This window comes from Buceros rhinoceros, unplaced genomic scaffold, assembly GCF_000710305.1.
Source record: "Buceros rhinoceros silvestris isolate BGI_N320 unplaced genomic scaffold, ASM71030v1 scaffold677, whole genome shotgun sequence".
Classification (NCBI taxonomy): Eukaryota; Metazoa; Chordata; class Aves; order Bucerotiformes; family Bucerotidae; genus Buceros; species Buceros rhinoceros.
Window position 1 is genome coordinate 3,592 of NW_010421454.1, and position 19,289 is coordinate 22,880.

General features: G+C 36.5%; 1 protein-coding gene across 1 annotated transcript in view; it reads left to right on the plus strand.

The window, feature by feature from the left end:
- Nucleotides 1–19,289, plus strand: part of ADK (adenosine kinase) — a 156,196-nt gene that overhangs the window by 1,420 nt on the left and 135,487 nt on the right. Inside the window, exon 2 of the mRNA XM_010139663.1 lies at nt 4,281–4,389. Coding sequence (XP_010137965.1) covers nt 4,281–4,389 — 109 coding nt within the window. The remainder of the gene's footprint in view (nt 1–4,280; nt 4,390–19,289) is intronic.

Genomic DNA, 19,289 nt, shown 5'->3' on the forward strand with positions numbered 1-19,289 from the left:
CTTTCCCTTCCAAAGTAGTCTCAGGAGTTAGTACTATTTATTAAGGTGAGATAGCTGTCCCATAATTAAAATCCACAACGAAGTTCCTGAGAAATTGGTAAATGTTTTGGGTAGAATTAGAAAAGGCAAGAGGCTGCATCATGAACTCAACTCAGAATCAGATGAGGATGAACTTTTCACATAACATGTAGAATCTTAGAACAGTTTTAGAGTGTACATCTGGTCCAAACCCCTGCAGAAAGCAGGGCCAACTTCAAAGTTAGATCAGGTTTTTCAGGGCCCTGTCCAGCTGGGTTTTGAATATCTCCAGGGATGGAGTTTGTGCAACATCTCTGGACAACCTTTTCAAGTGTATGACCACTCTTCAAGGGAGAAATTCTTTTGATGATACTTTGTTGGAATTTTCCTTCTTCCAGCTTGTGTCTGTTCCTTACTGTCTCCATTAATAGTCTGGCTCCATCTTCTCTGTAAACTTTCATTAGATACTTGAAGACTACAGGAAGATCTCCCCTTAGGTACCTCTTCTCAAGGCTCGATCAAGCCTTTCTTCATTTGTCAAGTGTTCCAGCCCCTTAATCTTGGTGGCCCACTGCTGGACTTAATGCGTTATGTCAGAGCCTTCCTTGTAATGGAAAGCTCAAAGCTGGACATGGAACTCCAGATGAGGTCTGGAGACCAGAATAGAGGTTTATCTGTGTTCTGAGTATGTAACTTCCTTTGTCCTGCTGGCTGCATGCTTGCTCATGTAGACCAGAATGTGATTAACCTTCTCTGTGCAGGTCCACTGCTGACTTGTGTTCCAAGCCTGGTCTACCAGCACCTCCAGGTCCATTTTCTGCAGAGCTGTGTTGTGTTCTGTCAACATTCAGCCTATGCTGTTGCATGGGAATTACTCCATCCTAGTTGCATGACGTGGCATTTGCCTTCAAGTTTTCTGCCAACCCAGTTCTCCAGGCTCTTGAAGATTCACTGAATGACAGACAGCCCTGTCCTTCAGCTTATTAACCTGTCCCTCTGAATTTAATGTCGTAGAATAATGTCTTACTCTCAGGAATGAATGTACATACTCAGTGGAGTTAGGAAGTTCATTCATCTTCATCTGGAGTTTTGACATTAATTATGTCTAGAGATGTCCCCCTTCATCTCCAGGATCCATATTCAGTTTTTTAAAGAGAAGAACGAGCAAGATGTTTCTGCTCTCTGATTCTCTCTCTCTTCAGTCGCATAGTGTCTGTGTACACATCCTGTAGCAATCACCACTTCCTAGATGACATGATGGGAAACTGAAGTTAAGCCTATCAATAGACGTATGTCATGAATTCAGGAAAAACATGTGCATCTCTTGCCATGCATCTCAATGGATTTTGGAAGTTTAGGTAAATTTATTCGTAAAAATGTCTGCAAGTACTTCTGTAACTTATTAAGCAGTATTTCTGGTTTGCTAACATAAAACTGTTTTCTCTCTTAATATCAAATATTTACTCAAATACAAGAAGACAGTGTCTTCATCTCAACTGCAGTTCTAGGGCATGCTTGAGAGCGTGCAGGGAGTGCAAGAGACTTATATCCCTCCTCAAGAGACATAAAAACAACAGCCAATGGTTGCTGCTAAAGGCTTTATTGTGTAACCTCCCCGTCTTTTAGTGAGAGCAAGTTTATATTCAATCTTTAACTACCTTCTGGTCATTTCCTGTGTTTCAGTGTTTTCTGTATTTGTAAGAATCACTTTAACCTGGCCTCAGCTGATAACTATATTTATTGATTAATCTCTTGTCCCAGTTGAGGTACATGCTAACTTTCTTCTTTGGGTTATTCTGCTTTCTCTTCTCCTTTCGAGGAGTTGGCTAATTGCGCTCCTGGTTTTCCTGGGAAGTGGCTGTGTATATTTGCATTCCGTATGCCCTGATGTGAATGTTCTTCATTTCTGTCAGCTTTCTGGAGGAAAGGTTTCTGAGCGAATTTGTGATTACCACTCTGAATTCTCTGTCTTAGCAAGGCTAATACGCTTTGTTTTCTCGGAGCTTTTAATGAAAATGATAACACATTGTTGAACTCTAAAGTAGTACCTACACTCCGTCATAATCTGTGACTTTGATTTGTGCATTCTGCCTGTCTCCAATTACTGTACTTCGCTGAAAAAATATCTATCTTCTCTGTGTCCCACATGTTGAACTTAGTGCTGTTAGACTTACAGTTTTAATTTGGAAAAGCTTGGTGCTTTGTCTTAAGTGTAACAATCTTTTATTGCACATCCTGCGCGGAGCATCTCTACAGTTGGATGTAGCCACAGAGAGCTTGGTTTACAGTTTCTGGGACATGTGGTAAGTGAAAGGAAACATACAGAGTCTTTGCTTAGTTTTCTGGAACGCAGTTGCTTTTCACTTAGCAACATACATAGGCAAACAAGATTTTTCCAGCTAAGTCCTTGATGGATATTTAGGGTTTGCCAAAACTGAAAGATTTAATTTGCTTTTTAAATTTAGTTTACAGAAAATTACCACAGTTATGCACATGTCTTTCTTAGATTTACTTGGTTCTCCTGTGAATTTCTTGTCATTGCAATGAAATATTGATCAAGAATTAAGCTTCTTCCCTGTTATATGTACTGCTACAGAGGCTTGGTCTATTTGTTTATAATTTTTAATTTTTTTTTAATGTTTTCCGAATTCACATTAGTTCTTGTTACCTTTAGGCTTTACAATTAAAAAAATAACCCCCAAGAATATTTCTGGGATTAAATTATGCACAACTGTGCTATGTATTTTGATATATTCAGGAAAAGTTAGTCTAACTTTTTGTTTTCATTTTTATGTACTTGATCTGTTTAACTTACGGAGAACATCAGTGATGAATGCGTCAGGAAGTTTACAGGGAGACTTGGTTGCTCTCTGCAAAGAGATTCTTTTGGGCTTTTGTTTTTTCTTGAATTGGACAAAGAGAAATGGTGATAGTGGAAAGGTGCTGTTTTGAGGTAGAATAAATTTTCAAGAATTCCTACTTTACTTACCTGCTAACACCTGGTCTGGAGGCAGAATCGTGACTTTGTAGAAGCTGATTAGCAATTCACTCCAGCTCGTTGTCTCTGGATTGTAGTAGCATTTATATGGAAAAGGATGATAAATACAACATCAATTGTATGCACGTTGGAGAAGGTGAAAGTTTTCAATAGCCATACGTTGTATGTGCAATTACACGTTATTTTTCTGGTTAATGTGCTTAAATATCATATTATGTGAGGTGTTAAAGGTGCATCCGATGACTATTAAATCTTGAAAATAAAATGTAAAACTTTGTATGCCAGCATGGAAATGTCTGTTTCCCCAGCCACTCCTCTCTAAATATTGGATGTTATTAAACATTCTGACAATAAAATTGCGCAGAAGGATTTGATCGTGGTAGCCAGAGTGGAGAACTAGTGCAAAACCATCTGTTTATGACCCGCTTTTAGGAGCACATCTTTAATTTTGTGTGTTTCATGGGACTGAAGTGAATGGCTGAAGAGAAGGATTTAAAATAGAATGTGTCTTACCTGTAACAAAGTAAATAAGATACAAGCATTTTTGTTCTTTCTAGTGGAAGTTGTGTCCCATGACTTGTGTTATACCCTGTTAGGAAAGAATGAAGTACAGCTGAGTTTGGGGTAATTTTCCAGTAATAGACAGCTAAGCCAAAGTTATTTTTTAACAGTTCATCATCTAAAACTAGCAATGTGACCCTTTTTCATTTGCTCAAGGAAAATATGAACATAATGGTGGAAGAAAACCCCAAACGACCCCCTTTTTAAATAGTATAAGTATTCATGGGGAAATTATAAAGGCAAGACATACATATCCATCAACTTTTTGGTTCTAGTAAGGGGAAATATTTTTCAGAAGTTAAACAGGAGCAGCTACTTTCCTTTAGGTGTTAGCTACTAGAATAGTTCTAATAAAAATCTGCAGATGTTATACCTTACAGAGGGAGTTGATCACAAAATGCAACGAAGGTTGATTCTAAGCAAATGAAGGCATGTGAACAGTATAATAGTGATAGGTTAGATAGATAGGTTAGTGTAACTGGATTAAAAGTACATTATTTAATATATGATTTAAAATATATTATTTCGATATTATGAAATGGTCAAATAAAATATGTGCTTTATGGTGCTCTTTGTTAATTCTTTTATGTTCCTAGGATCATAAAATCCTCAGGATTATCTTTGAGAAATTGTGTTCTTTGTGGAAAATTTGCAGTAGTGTTATTTAAAGTGGATCTAATCCCTGGTTTTTAATCACTTTCAGGTCTCTAGTAGCTAACCTCGCTGCTGCTAATTGCTATAAGAAGGAAAAGCATCTTGATTTGGAAAAGAACTGGAAGTTGGTGGAAAAGGCCAAAGTTTATTACATAGCAGTAAGTTCAGCTTCTTTCAATTTGCTAAAATTTGTGTTACAGCATTCTGAGGTTTAAGCAACAAGCATGTCTGTTGCATATGGTTTCAGATGATTTTGTACGAATACAAGGAAAGAAAACGGTTCAATTTCAGCATAATTTGATTTCTTCGAATTTAAATGTACAAATGTAGAAGTATGTTTTAGTTGTGTGCTTTCTTAAATAATGGGAAAAATCATAAGAACTAAACATTTTCAGAGCTTTTTGTAGTTGTGCAACAAATTTACATTTCACATTTTCTAGTAAATTGTTGTGAAGGATGCACAAATTATGTAGAAAAACACTATTAGCATAATTATTCACTGCAAACAGTTTGAGCTTATTTGTGTGAACAATCTTAATTGCTATTTATTCCATAGTAATTACTACGGCACCTTATAACTCAATATTTCAGAAACAATGATTGTGACAAATCTCTTGAATGTGGGCGGCGGGGCAGACTGATTTTAATGATGAAATCTTACTTCTGGAATAAAGTAGTTTTGCGGATGGGGCGTTAGTAGATTCACAATTCATATTCTTTTTTTACCGTCCGGAATGAATCAAGCCAGATTAGCGTATTCGTGTAGATTACATCTTGCCTGAATAGAAGTGGTGACTTTGTTTTCATCTTGCTCTCAAGTTGGTATGACTGATCAAAATTAGCAAATGTAAAACATCTATAACAGATTAGAGCCTCATATCATGCATATAATATATAGATTCTGTATGACAGCTGCTTCCCTGCCACTACCTGAGCTATGTGGGAATAGCTAGTAAGAAGTGTAAAAAATTGATTATCCAGGAGGAACAAGTTCATTGAAAATACAGTTACTTCTTTTAGCCAGAGTTAATGCCTCCTACAGCCAGTTAGCATGCACTGCTGTAGGCTTTACATGGTTGTTATTGATTCTTGTGTATGGCCAAGACTGATCCTTTATAACTGTCAAAAATACTTGTAACCTTCTCAGTACACAAAGAAAATACATCCCACTGCTATGACCATGTGTTTGTACTGTGGTTAAAAAGACGTAGGCGTACTGTCTACTCAATTTTCTTTTATTTGTGTTTTTCAAGTGTTCCAAGTTTTTGACTTCCCAATAATTCTTCCTCAGTCTGTTCCAAATGCCATGCATAGGAATTAACGCTATTGGCGAAAAAAATATTGAAAGGATAAGAGTATATTTTAAATAAAGAAGAATGACAAATGTTACCAAAAGCTATACTGCACCAAGTTGTTTGGGTTTTTTTTTCTTTACTTTTACCATGCTTATGTATAATTATCAATGAAGCTTCCAATACACAATTTAGAAAAAATTAAACTTAGTGGAGATACTTTAGGAAAAGTGGGAAATATTACATGAGATGAAAACCAGGTTTGGCTTTTTTAAGATACAGCCTCAGTCTTGTTTTAGTTCTGAAGCCACTCCTCTGTGTTCAGTCAGTTTGATCACTTAAATTTTGAGTAGGTGATTCACTGCACTAATTTTCATATGTATTAAAAGCTGTTCTTCAGATGCCAGTTCTATGACATCTAAGCTTTGACTAAGAGGCAGAGAATTATTGTACTAAACTGCAAATAAAACTCAAGATGCATGTACACGAATGGATAAATAAATTACATTGAAGTGCTAATAAATTGCATTGGATAATTATGAATTTGAATTTGGATTTGGGAAATAATCCTCCAGATTACAGCAGGAGATACTGGGTAAAGAACCTGGTTGACGCCTGTGGGAAAAGCACTCAATGATAGGTTCATCTAGCAGAGTGTTATCACGTCAGATTACAGATTGCATGTGTAACTTTAGGGAAAGGAGGCAATGTGTAGAACCATACGTGTTCCCTTGTGCCGCAGTGCATTCATGCCCTTTTCTTTCATTAACCTTCTTTACTTGCAGGTTTGTAGCGGTTTGCCAGATTAAACAAAACCACGTAGTGAACAAGTCATTAATTTGTCTTCTGTTGATTGTCTTCACTTTAGTCTTGTTACCTTCCTTGGCTTTGCACTGTGCATATGCTGCTTTTCGTTTCCTTCTTTCTATCCAACTGTCACCTATTTCTTGATTTGCATTAGAATTTATGTTAGTGAGGGATACTAATTCTGGAAATGCGTTTCGTGAGATAATCGAACGATCTATTTTCTTGGCAGAGTAGGGCAGTTGTTGCTTTGGGACAAGTCTGTGATATCCTGTGGTCATCTGTATGTGCTTCCTAGAACAGATAATATGTTTTTCAATGCAGCATTCAACAGAATGGCCCTTAGATGAAACTTAGCTCTGAAATCTAATCAGTTCACAGAGGGAGGAGTAGGTACAAAGGGAAAGATACTGAAGCCATGACAGAACCCTTAAAGACAACTTCTGTTACCATGAATGAACACAATACATTTATTTTAGCCATCTGGTAATCAGATCTGGCAGACAAATTGGAGAAAGACTAGCAAAGAATAGGACCCTGTAAATCACAGATAGAAGCAAAATACAGAGGCTGCCCCAGCTTTCTCAAAGATGGTAAACTTTAAAGCTGTATTTTAATCCTTCAAAATTACTCTACTTTGTATCATTTAAGATAGATTACATGTACTGTCAAACTCTATGCAATTTCTTCCCTTTCTCCAGATATAATTCATATACTTGCAGCAATTTCTACCATTGACATCATATCTTCCAGTCTGTCATAGTCATTTTGCTGTGGATAAGCTAGCTGTGCTGCCAGAGTCTGACTAGAATTCATTGTGAGGGATTTTATTTGGTTCCTTCTGGGGCTAGAAAATCTCTCTTCTTCAGACATTTCCCTTATTTCAGAATAAGTTAAGAGTTATGATAACACTAAACGTTGCAATTCTGTCTCTGAAATTGTGGATGGGACACGACCTGACACAAAAATAATCTTGTGTTTTGTGTGGTTGGTTTCTTTTTCCAATCTTTTTCTTCTTTCTTTCTTTCTGTGAATCTATGCTTTCTGTCATGATTTGCATTTTATAATTCTTATTCTGTTAGAGTTGCATCTTACAAACTTGGGTGATAAAACTCTCTATTTGGGCACCTTGTTGGTTTTATTTTCAAAAGCATTCAATACACTGATGGTAGTACTATGTTTATGTTGGCATCTCTAAGAATTCCATAACACGTATCAGGTTGTGAGGTTTTTGTGTTTTGTTTTGTTGTTTTTTAAGATCATCAGTGTCTTTAGTGCCAACTGAAATCTGTGGAAGTTGCTGGTACTTGGATTCTTTCACAGCGCACACAAATGTTTTAACGTTTTTAATGCAACTTGCAGTATATAGCTGTTAATTTTCATATCTTACAAAGGCCCGGAATGCAAAGATATTTTTATTGTCAATGTTTTTGATTAAAAAAAAAAAAAATCTGTTGATAAGAGTTACTTAGGAGAGAAAAAAACCCCAAAAAACAAACTAGGGAGAACTTCAGTTGTGGTTTGACTCCAACGAGCACCTTTATGTTACTGTATGCCAGTACGGAATTTTGCACTTGTCCTTTCACGATGGGAAGAAAATGGAAAAGGAAAAAAATGCTTTCCTTCATTAAAAGCTGCCCTTAACATTATGAAATCTTAACTCTGACAACTGATGCTCCTTGCTCATACAGACAGCTGAGTTTTAACTTTCTGCCTGTATTTGAATGTTATTGCCATAAGTGTGGTGCTTCACAGACGTGTGTTTTCTCGTGTTCCAGTTAGCCATCCTTTTTTCTGCCAGTTATTTAGCTTTATTCAATTTGTTCTTCAGTTCAACACCTGCATTCATTTAATGTTTGCAGTTGGGAGCATTAGGTGGGCGAAACACTGTCATTTGATGCTAATGTTATCTTGGTATTCTTGGAAGTTCCTGCTGTGATTCAGTTTTTTTTTTTCAGTAGCTCCTTTACAAAGCATATGAAATGACAATATTGACTGCTGTTAGGTTCCCCATCTGTAGTAACTTGAGTCTTAGTTTAGAATGAGTCAGTTAAGTAGCTCCCTGAAACCAAATGGATTTTCCTTTAGTAAAATGCTTGTCTCTTTTCTGTGCAAAGGAAAACAGTAGATCATTCTTTTGGGACTGTACATGAATTTGTGCTTTGTGGATATAGGTTGTGTGCTTAAAAAGTTGGTGTTATAAGTAATGTCCTTCAAAGCTTTTCCCATTAGTATCTACGCAGACTCCTTGCTTAGTGATTTCATCTAGGAACAGTGTTGTGCATCCTCATGCTTTCCTGTGTTTGTTAAACTATATAGAACCATTTTTATACTACACTTTATGCATTTTGATCTCTTTGCTTTTTGAATTTACAGTGCCTGAAAGCTTCAGCTCCTGTGCTACCTGTTGTAGGTGGAGACTAGAAGAGCAATGAAGCTTTTTTTGTAGCTCCAAGACTTATTTCCATACAGCTGAATTTTGGGCTGTTCTCTTGCAGTATTGCCATGCAACCTTTTATTCAGAGAAGATAACACTTCCACTCAGTCAGTTTGCATGGGCTGTTGTTATTTTTACAAGCCATAAAAGTTTAAAGCATTGTCTTCTGCTTCCAAGTAACAAATAATAGAAATTTCTCAATGGTGATGTCCTTCAGTTGTACCACATTAAGTATAAAATTTTCTAATACTGCTTAGGTTTGCTGGCCCACAGTTAAATTACATTCCGTAGCTTCAGCATCTTTTTTTGTGTTTACAAAGTTAATAGGAAGTGTAGTTTATTTTGATGTTAGTGACAGTTCTGATCAAGACAAGGGATTCTGGTCTTAGGCAGAGTTTCAAGTAGGAAATGTCATGTGTGGCAACATGTCATAATGAACCTGATGTAAAATGCCTGTCTGCTGGAGAAGTTTCTAAAGCTCCAACTATCCTGGTATGTTTCCACAAATACTGTGGTGGTTTTATATTTATTTTCTTTTAATGGCTGAGTGCTTGTCTAAGCAGAGAGATACTGTGGTAGTGTAGTGGCTTGATGGTGGAATTATCTGATTTCAGCATGAGTCTGTCAAAACATAAGCTTGATGTCAGCAATGTGTAGCAAAGCTTAAATAACGTTCTACAGTACTTTACATGGGGTTTGGCTATTCTACTTGAGAAAAAATGCTGATTATTATAACAATGTAAGTATAAATGAAATTTCTTTTGTGCTGTCTCCTCCTTTCAGAGGCATATTCAATGAAGGCATTTTTATTGTAATTTGCTGCTGTGATGAGTATGATAACTTACAATGGGTTGTGATGGCTTTTTTTCTTTGAGATGTGCTAGGTCTGTGTTTGTATCATGGGAAATGAGAGACGTAGACACTGGCAGGAATCAAAATATCCCCTAAAAAAGAAGACATTTCTTTGAATAACTGTGCAGTAGCTTTTTTTCCATTGATAACTTTTGGCATAGTGGTCTAGCGTCAGTATATATGGTATTTGACATGCAGAACTATTTCTCACAATAATTAGTAGGTGTTATGGCCAAAAAATGACCATTCTGAATGTTCCAACCATAAATAAGAAACTGCAGCTAGCAACAGTTAGTTGTGGCCTTTTTTGCTGGCCTGGGATAACATCTCCTTCCTGAAGCCCACCATCTTGAAGGATTGTATTTTCTGGAACTTATAGCTGAAGTGTGATGCATTTGTTGTGGAGAGATGGTAGACTCTATCTAACCAGGAAGAACATCTGCCGTGTACTGGCTTCCAAAAGAAATATGTGAAAAATACTTTCTTTCTCATAAATACAGAAACTCACAGCTTTGGGGTTTTTTTAATCAAAATGCAAAAAAGAGCTTTGTCTAAACTGGTAACAGCGTATGTTATATCATTCTGTGACGTATTTAGGATGTGGTGTGCATTATGCTACCATTTCAGGAATAATTTCTCATGCATAGGCAATTTTGCCAGTGTTTTCTCAAGTAATTTATGTGGAAATTTGCAAAAAATCAGGAAAAAAGTTTCTAATTCAAAGTTTGGTCCTCAAGATGTCATTCTTTGAAGATGTGTTTGTACTTTATGCAGAAAAATGCATCATGAGCTTTTAAGGATGATTATACCTCCTATTTCCGTTATAGAAAATCAATGAGAAGCTATCTAGTGTTGTAAAAATATTTATTTCTAAATGTTCATCTCTGTTATTAATTATACTTACTTATATGAAGAATATACTTGTTTCCTTTGCTGTCATTCTCCTCCTACCCCAGCAGCCTTTAAATTGCGGATACACTTCTTTAGCACAGTAATTAGTGAAGCTCAGTCACTGCTCCTTTTATCATGTGATTTTTGGGTGGTTTTTAGAAGAATGCATTATTAGAGCACTTACACAGCCAGTCTCGCTGCAACAGCCAGGCGGCAATAGCAGTGCCATTTTTCACAAAGAAAATGTTGAACAGGAGCCAAATGTTTGGTGGCAGAGTCTGTTGCTAGGAAATCAAGTTCCTGAGGCGATTAATGACAAAGCAAGCAATAACAAGAAGGCAGAATTACAGATTTAAAAGAGAGGGAGAAAAAAAGTGGTTGGTGTTATAATTACCCAAAGAAATCCGTACTCATTAAATTGGCTGTTTTTATGATTGACTTTAATTGGAGGTTAGCTCAGATATTTAGCTCCTTTCCCACCCCTTTAAACACACACATGCACATAATCTGTAGAGCTGCAGACTTGTTTTTCTAAGCATTGAGAGGAGCTTGCCCTGTAATTTGATCCCCACTGACAGATGCATTTTCTATGCTGCCATTTTGAATTAACCTATTGTGCGACAATTTTCCTCAGCTCTGTTGAATAAAACATCAAGTCTTATTACCTCAGATGGATTTGATAGAGTAAAAGAATGTACTTCTAGCTGAAGTAGACTATTTGCAATGAGTTCAGTGATTTGAACTCTGCCAACAAGCACCAATAATTTGTGATGTATACTTAAAGAACGAGAGAGAGAAGAGCCACGTGGGGGGTCTTTTTGGCTGTATGAAGTTCAAACGCAGACCTCAGAGTAATATTGTTGTTTGTGCAAAGGTTATTCCCCAAGATCAAGCCTTTTTAGATAAAGCATGTTAACTAAGATTTTTACCATTAAGCAAATTGGGTTTGAACTGGAGATTCTTTTACCCCCAGTGGTTATCCAAACTGTCAGGCTACTGTGGGATTAGAAAAATAAAAATCAATCCCCCTCTATCAGAAACCCCAACAGCTGGATTTTTCCTCTGAGACTTCTTTTGTGAAGAGAAATTTTCCCTTGTAAAGTTAAATGGGAATCAGTGATGTTTTAAAATTATTTTAAATTCCAAATAATTTGTATCCTGAGGTAAAGGAAGAACAGGCTTTCACCTTATTCACTTTTCTCCCCAATTAGAAAATCTTATGCAGTCAGTTCAACAAAATTTTGGCACAGAAATGGGCAGGCAACTGACCCTGGCATTTAAATCCCGTCATGTTTCATCGTTCGTGTTCAAGACAATATTCCCTACTTGCAGCAAGTGATAAGTGAGAAAATATCCTTTTACAGTACCCGTAAGTGAACATACAGAAGCTTCCTATAAAAGCTAAATGATGCCATAGCTCTCCAAATTCCTAATCAAACAGTGAAACAATAGATCTGCACATATTCTGTCCAACAATACCCACATTACTAAATCAGATGCCAATGCCAAGCTGTCTGCTTTGTTAAATACCCAGATTCCCTGAGGCAAGAAGACAGCTGCTATAACTACTATGAAATTTGGTAGCTCAATCTATTTTTGCTACCCTTGGGCTATCAAGCTACTGTTAATGCAGACCACCCCAATTGGTACACTTTAGGGATTTTTTTTTCAAAGTGTTTGTAATTAAAATTATAAAACATCATTATTACTCCAAACATGTTGTGTGCACTTTGCATTTGACAGATACCTACAGAGATAAACTCAGCATGTAATTTTCATTGACATAATGGCTGTGGTTGCACTACCGTTTTAAAAGTATATTGCTTTTTCAGGGGGTGGGGAGAGGGGAAAGGGCATGCTTTTATTTCATTAGTAGAATTTGTAAATCTGTTGAAATACTAAATCAGTCTCTTGGTTGCAAAGTACTTGTTTGCAAAGACTGAATCGGGCTTTGTAGCAAGAAAAAGGTGAGAAGAGGCATTCAGCAGGGCAGAGACCCACCATGGTGCCTGCAGACTGCTGCAGAGACCTCTGCTCTCAGGTGCTTCTGCCTTCAGGGACACCGAGTCTCAAATCGTATGTAAAGTCTGGGCAGACTTAACATGCTGTTTAAATGTAAATTGAAAAGGAATCCATCAAACTCTAAGGGGTGAGGTGAGTCAATTTGAAAGGAAATTTTTACTGCAGGTCCTCTTGCATGTCAGGCTTTATTAGATGCTCCCTTTATGAGAGCACAGGAATTTTGTGTTACCGTGTCAACTTTGGTAGAGCAAAATCTCAAAACTAAAGCACCAGCAAATTGAGGAGTTAAAACGTCTGACTAAAACAGTATTGATCTTGAATTATTTTTTGTTTCAGTACTCTGATAAGGTTGAAAAAGGATCAGTAATTGAAGACTGTTCTAAAGACTAAAACTTGAAATGGGTAAATTTTTCTAATTTAAGGTAACTTGCCTATTTTGAGTGCTGGCTACTAAAATTTATAATAAATGAGTAGTCAACACTGCGTACAGTTGATTGAAATTTGGAGTTGCACTTTTGTTCCAAAAGAGTTGATCTCAGTAACATGTGGAGATGTACTCTGTATAATCCTGGAATAGTAACCCTTTGTGTCTATGTCATCAAATGCTGCATTAAAAACCGCATATAAATACTACAGCAGTTGTGCTCTGTTTAACATGAAAAATGGTAATTTTTTAACAGCAAGAACTATGTGCATGTCTGTAACTTACTAGCTGAGTTAGACTATTTATGGTAGCCCACCACTTGGTCTGAAGTTGAAATTACAGCTTCATTTATCATTTACCTCTGCAATAGGGACAGTGCAGTTGTTTAAATACATAACTCTTTTTTGTCTTGCAAGAAGTTATGATTAATGATGTGCTTTGAAATGAGAGCTCTGAAATTATCACATTTTTGCTTGTATTTCAAAGCCAGTAACTTTTGCACTGAAATTATAGAATGTTGAATTATGTATGCGTAGTACCAAGGGGATTCATACCTGCTTCCTCTTAGCTCAAAAACTGAGCTGTACTGATCTGTACTGTATTGATCTATACTGCAGACTACAGGTGTTGGGGAATAGCAGGGGTTACAAGCAGAATAGAAACCTGAAGGCTATTTTTGATTCTGCAAATAACAATTATCATTTTAAAAAGTAAAAATGTATTTACAGCCTAGCTAATCAATATCCTAAATATCTCTGTCAAGTAAGTTTGTGTGCTACCTTGTGTTTAGCAATTGTGTGCTTAGAGTAAAAAAGTATGTTGTAAAAATGCTTCTGCACAGATTTTCTGTGATAACATATTAAACACGTTAATAGTATGCCTTGCAGACTGGGCTTTTTACAACTTTGTGACAGATTCTTTAGCCCTTTAGAAGGCAGAAGGGCTGAGTCCTGCCAGCCTTGTTTGTTATCAGGTTTATTGGAAACAGGAAATGACCGATTCCTCAAAATAGGCTCTGGAAGTTCATTTGAAAGAGACTATGGGACACAAGACAGATCCTGGATTGGCCTTGGTGCAACAGAGGAAAAAGACTTTTCCCCTTTCTCAGGGCACATCTCCTTTAGTTGAGACTTTCATGCTGTTTTCTGAGTTTCTTGTTAAATAATAGAACTACACCTTAATGACAGGGTTGAGCAGGTTTTGTGGTGTGGCTTTAATCCTAGTCGTGGGGCTAATTCTCCATCAGCAGTGTGACGGGTCATCTGCTTGGTAAACGTGTTTCAGACTGTCTGGTTTGGTTAAAAGAAAAGATCCTCTTTTTTTTTTTTCTTTTCTTCTTCCTTTGATTATGGGTAGACCATTTAGGAAAATACTAAATGATCTGAGTAAGTAATGACTGATGTTTTAGAAGTAATTTCTAAGTTGGAGAAATAGAGGTAGGCACTATGTCTTTCTAAGGGACGTCCAGGCTGTGATGGTAGCAGGTAGGGCTTGACTGACGAAACATCATTTTAACAATATGAACAAGACGAAAACACCAGTACTAATCCTTGCAAAGGTTTGACTTAAACAAAAGCTAAAGGCACTTAGGTTTTGTCTACAATAGAAGGATGTTGCTGATGCAGCTGCTGCAGGAAAACCTCCTGGGAATTTATACCTCTCTGGCATAAGCACCCTAATGTGGAGGCAGTTTATAACAGCTGCTGTACCAGCAGAAATGCTCTCACGTTTCCACAGTAATCATACTTTCACCAAAGTGTTTATTGGCAGGACTATGTTGATTAAGGACAGTGAGGTTTTTTGCATGTTTCTAAATAATATAGTTGCTCAGGCAAAATCATTAAATTAATACCTGGTCATAATATTCACCATAAGTACCAGCCTACTCAGACCTTGTAGTCCATAGGTCTTGCAAAGCCCTTTCTAAATCTCAAGGTTTTGCAGGCATAGTATGTGGCTAGTAATGTCTAGTCCTTGAAGGTCTGTAGATGAGTTCCATTTTGTTACCACTTTTGATGCTGAAGTCACTGAAGTTGTTTTGCAGAATACCGCTGCTCCTAATAGTTTTTTTGCCAACTATGCTATTACCAGATGCCGTATAACAATACTTTCCTGCAAATTTGAAAATGGTGAGGAGCAGCAGTTAACAGTACTGAGCATGAAATATGCCTCAGCATATGCCTCTGAACATGTCTTTTTAAGACCATATGGAGTATAATTGCTGCTGAACAACACTGAGGTGTTCTGTGAAGAGTAAAGGCTAAGCATTATAAAGAGTCATATAATCTTAAAGAATGAGACAAGTGGAAGAAATGGGAGAAGGAAGGGAGGTATTGAATATTCTGTCTCTCACTCTTGCTGCATAAACTGAAGTGAGAGACCACAGTATTTTCAATAGATTTGTCTTCACAGTAGGGTTAAAATTAAGACATTCAGCAAAATAACAGCAGGTAGTGGACATGGAGGATGGTGTGAGTAATGGAAGTGACACAGAAACAACCTTATCATCCATTGAGAGCGCCCAGGAGAATACTGGCATTTATAGCTGCGCTTACTGTCATTGCCACTTTTTGTATATCGAGTATTTAAGGCACTTGATCACAGCAAATTAAGGTAAGAATTAATTTCATCCTTAAATATGAATTTCCCCTGTCCTTTGAGGACTGGAGTCAAAACTTCAGAATTTTTTATTTATTCACTTATTCAGATATCTTATTTCCAAGAGATGATTTAGAATTAGTAGTGGAAGTGCTAAAATTAAAATTCCTCACCGTTTTCTTGATTTTTAACTATGACATGTAGTTGAATGTAGAAAAGAAATTTACAAACTAAAAGTGATTGAAAATTTTCAACAACATGAAGGATTCAATTTTCTTTGAAGGAAAAGAGAAATTTTCAATGAGCATGTATATAAAGGATAGCAAGTATTCATTCCCCAGAACGAGTGCTGCTGTCCCTAAGTGCTTCTTTATACTCCTGAGAATGGGCTGGAGAGTTTCTGCTGAGGGCTGTAAATTCTTATCTGTCTAATTGAGCCATCGTTTGTTGACATGAGGGAAATCATGTGACCTGCCTTTAGTGCATTTCTCAGTAACAGCAGAAGTGTAAAATGTAGCTTATGGAAGGGAAACGGAAAATGTTAATTTTTTTTAAGAACGGCCTATAAGGAATACAGTGAGATTTGTATTGCAGCAGAATCAAATGTTTGAACTTTTGTACAATAAATACATTAAATAAAATAATCATTCTAATTATTTTGAAAGTATTGAACTTCTTTCTATCACACAGCTCCCAAACCTTCAGAATATCAGTTTATTAAGTTCTTAGTTTTATCAGTATGATGATAATATTATGTCAGTAGAATTGAAAGCAGCTGTCATCTTTCTTTTGATCAAGAAAGTTCTCATAGTAAAGTGCCCAATTGCAGAGTTGGTACCAAGTGTTGCAGAGTGGAAGAAACAACAGAAAACATTCAATATTATCGTGTGGTAGGTCATTATCAGAAAAGGGTATTAAAACCTCCTGTAGCTGGAGGCACATTCTCTGCATCCATTTGTGGCCACTGTTGGGATGAGGTACTGGACTAGGAGGAACTTTTAGCTGATAATTTACTATTGCAGCTTTTAAGTTATAAAGATTCATGGCTTGCACCTCTCATTCTTGATATTTGGCCCAGTGAGAGAAGAAAAATGTGAACAATAATGAAAAGTAAGGCAAAAGTGTTAGAGGTGAAAAAGAAAAGCATAAATCTTCAGATATTAGGAAAAAATGCTCCTGGGCATGTTATAACATAGCATCTGTTACTCTTTTGCATAAGAAGAATACACATACTTTAATGTTTTATTTTGAAAAAAATTTTGATAATATTAATACTGTAAAATACAGCTCACACATTTGTGAACCATGGCAGAGCATTTACTGTGTTTTCCACAGTGTTCAAGCTATTTGTTTTAGATTTGAAAGCAGATTTTGTTAAGCCATAATTGTCTTAAGCCTGTATTGCCAACTAGAAAGAAACTCAACAGTTAATATCTGCCCCGAAGGCAAAACATTTAATTCTGACTGTACAGTGTAATAATATGTAAGTAAGTGGAAAATTCAAGGGTGAGTTTAGACTTTCCCATGCAGAAGGCAACACCTCACATGCTACCCAGGACATGCAATCCATTTTCTAAGCAGAAGGGTATAAATGGCTATAATAGCTTAAAAGTTATCATTGAATCACAGACAATACATATTTAACCTGGAGTCAGAGTCATCCTTGCCTCCTCTTGTTTTCCCGTTTGGGAGAATAATTCATGCCGTTTGACAGAGTACAGGATATTTTGGTGCAGAGTGACACATTGTCAGGAAGGAAGAGCATTGCCATGTTTCCACCCATTCTCCTCATTTCAGCGCAGCTAGATTAGAGAGTAGCGCTAACCTTAGACTTTGCTCTTGCTTCCTCCTTTCTACTCATAACATAAATGTATTTGTGCATATGCAGCTGTTGAATCAGTTGGAATTTTGAAAGTAATTTCCTCCTCCTCCTTAACAGTTGAGCAGTATTGTTGTAGCCAGTAAGATCTAAGTTCAGTCATTGTCTTGTCTTTTAATTCTCATTGGTACCATATATAATAATGCTAAAACATCACCTACATCTTATTGTAAATAGATCCTGCCTAATATTACATCAGTGTTACAATACTGTATCGTCCTCCTGTTAACAATTCAGCTAAGTTTTCAATTTTTTGTAATTTCAGCAGTAGGCAGGGTTTAGTTTTTAATTAATAGAAAATACACAGCTTGATTAGGAACTCATAGAAGCTGCTTCTACTGGTAGCTGGAAGACTTAAAAAAACCCAAAACTACTAAAAACAAACAAACAACAAGGCTACTAAAAGTAGCCTTAGTATTTCTGAGTATAGGTAGCCTATGTGTGTTCTTTGTTTTGTCAGTTCAAAATATCCAATGAAAATAAGTATCTGGGTTTAGTACAAGAAAAGAATTGCGATGATAAGAACCTTGGTTTGATATGTCCACTGGCAAAAAATCAATGTTGAAGAGTGACTCATCTATTCGAGAAGGGCAACGGTAGCCCATGGCTAAATGAAAAGAAAAATCACTTACATTATATGTGCTATTAGGTTTTGCATATGTGCCTTAATTATTTTAATTGAAGTAATATTAAGTAATTATGATATCATTAAACATTTGTGTTATGAGTTTTGCAAAATCTTAGGGACAATCCTGTACCGATTTTGGGGCTAAATTTTGAGTGTGTTTATAGTCCCATCAAGTTGAAGAGCTCTGGCTAAACATGCAAGTTTTGTTGAAATGCATAAGGCATGTTAGCTGTAAATTCTACATGAGTAGTATTTGCTTTGGAGTTCTGTTTGCCCTCACTGGTAAGTTTGCCTAGCAATGCTCAGAAATGATGACTGCCCTGAAATGGATGATGGTTCAAAAATAAGCCCTGTCCAAATTAGTAGGAGTTCATATTTGCCTGGTGCAAGTGAGTAAGAAGTTTTAGAGCAGGCGTAAAAGCAGTTCTCAAATTAAACTCCCTTGTTTAAAAAGAATGAAAAACTTTTAGAAATCCTGTGAAACATTGTTGATTCGTCTTCCATTGTCAGTAGTGTTTATTGCCACAGGAGGCACAAATTCGTGAGAATATATTATAATAAACTACCCAGTTCTAGCCAGATGTTAAGGATTATTATTAATGACTCATTTTGCTTTGTAATTGCCATAAAGTTTTCTTCATTACCAAAATTTCTGATGAGCAGACAGCTTTCCCAAAATTTCCCAGTACAATGGCATTTATATTGAACTTTATATATAAAAGCTCTTGACTTCTAATTTGTGATGTGAAGTAATTTTTTTTTGCCTGAAATGCTTTATAAAAGGACACAGATACCGTTGATCTGTCTTGGTTTTATTTTGTATAGCCTTGTTTGTCATAATGTTCCAAATAATGGAACACTACAGATCCTTCAGCCCCAGAATACTCTCCACTGTTTTGGTAATAATGGGCCAGAAAAATGGGATTTCATTCTTTTGTCATCCTTGTTACCTCTAACTTGCCCCATTAAATAGATGATTGCCCTGTTGACAGTACAATCCTGAATTGCAAGTGTAAGGAAGCAGAGGACTTACGCTGCAAAGGTGATTGGCTTAATCTCCAGAGAGAGATCCTTTTTTTAAAATTTCCTTATACCTCAACCTCCTTCATGATTATGTACTCTATACTTTTATTTTATAGTTGACTTTGCTTGTGCCACATGGATGATTTCTGTTGCTTACCGTAATTTGAGTACAATCTGAAAATTCATCTTGTCATTCTCTGGATCTTTC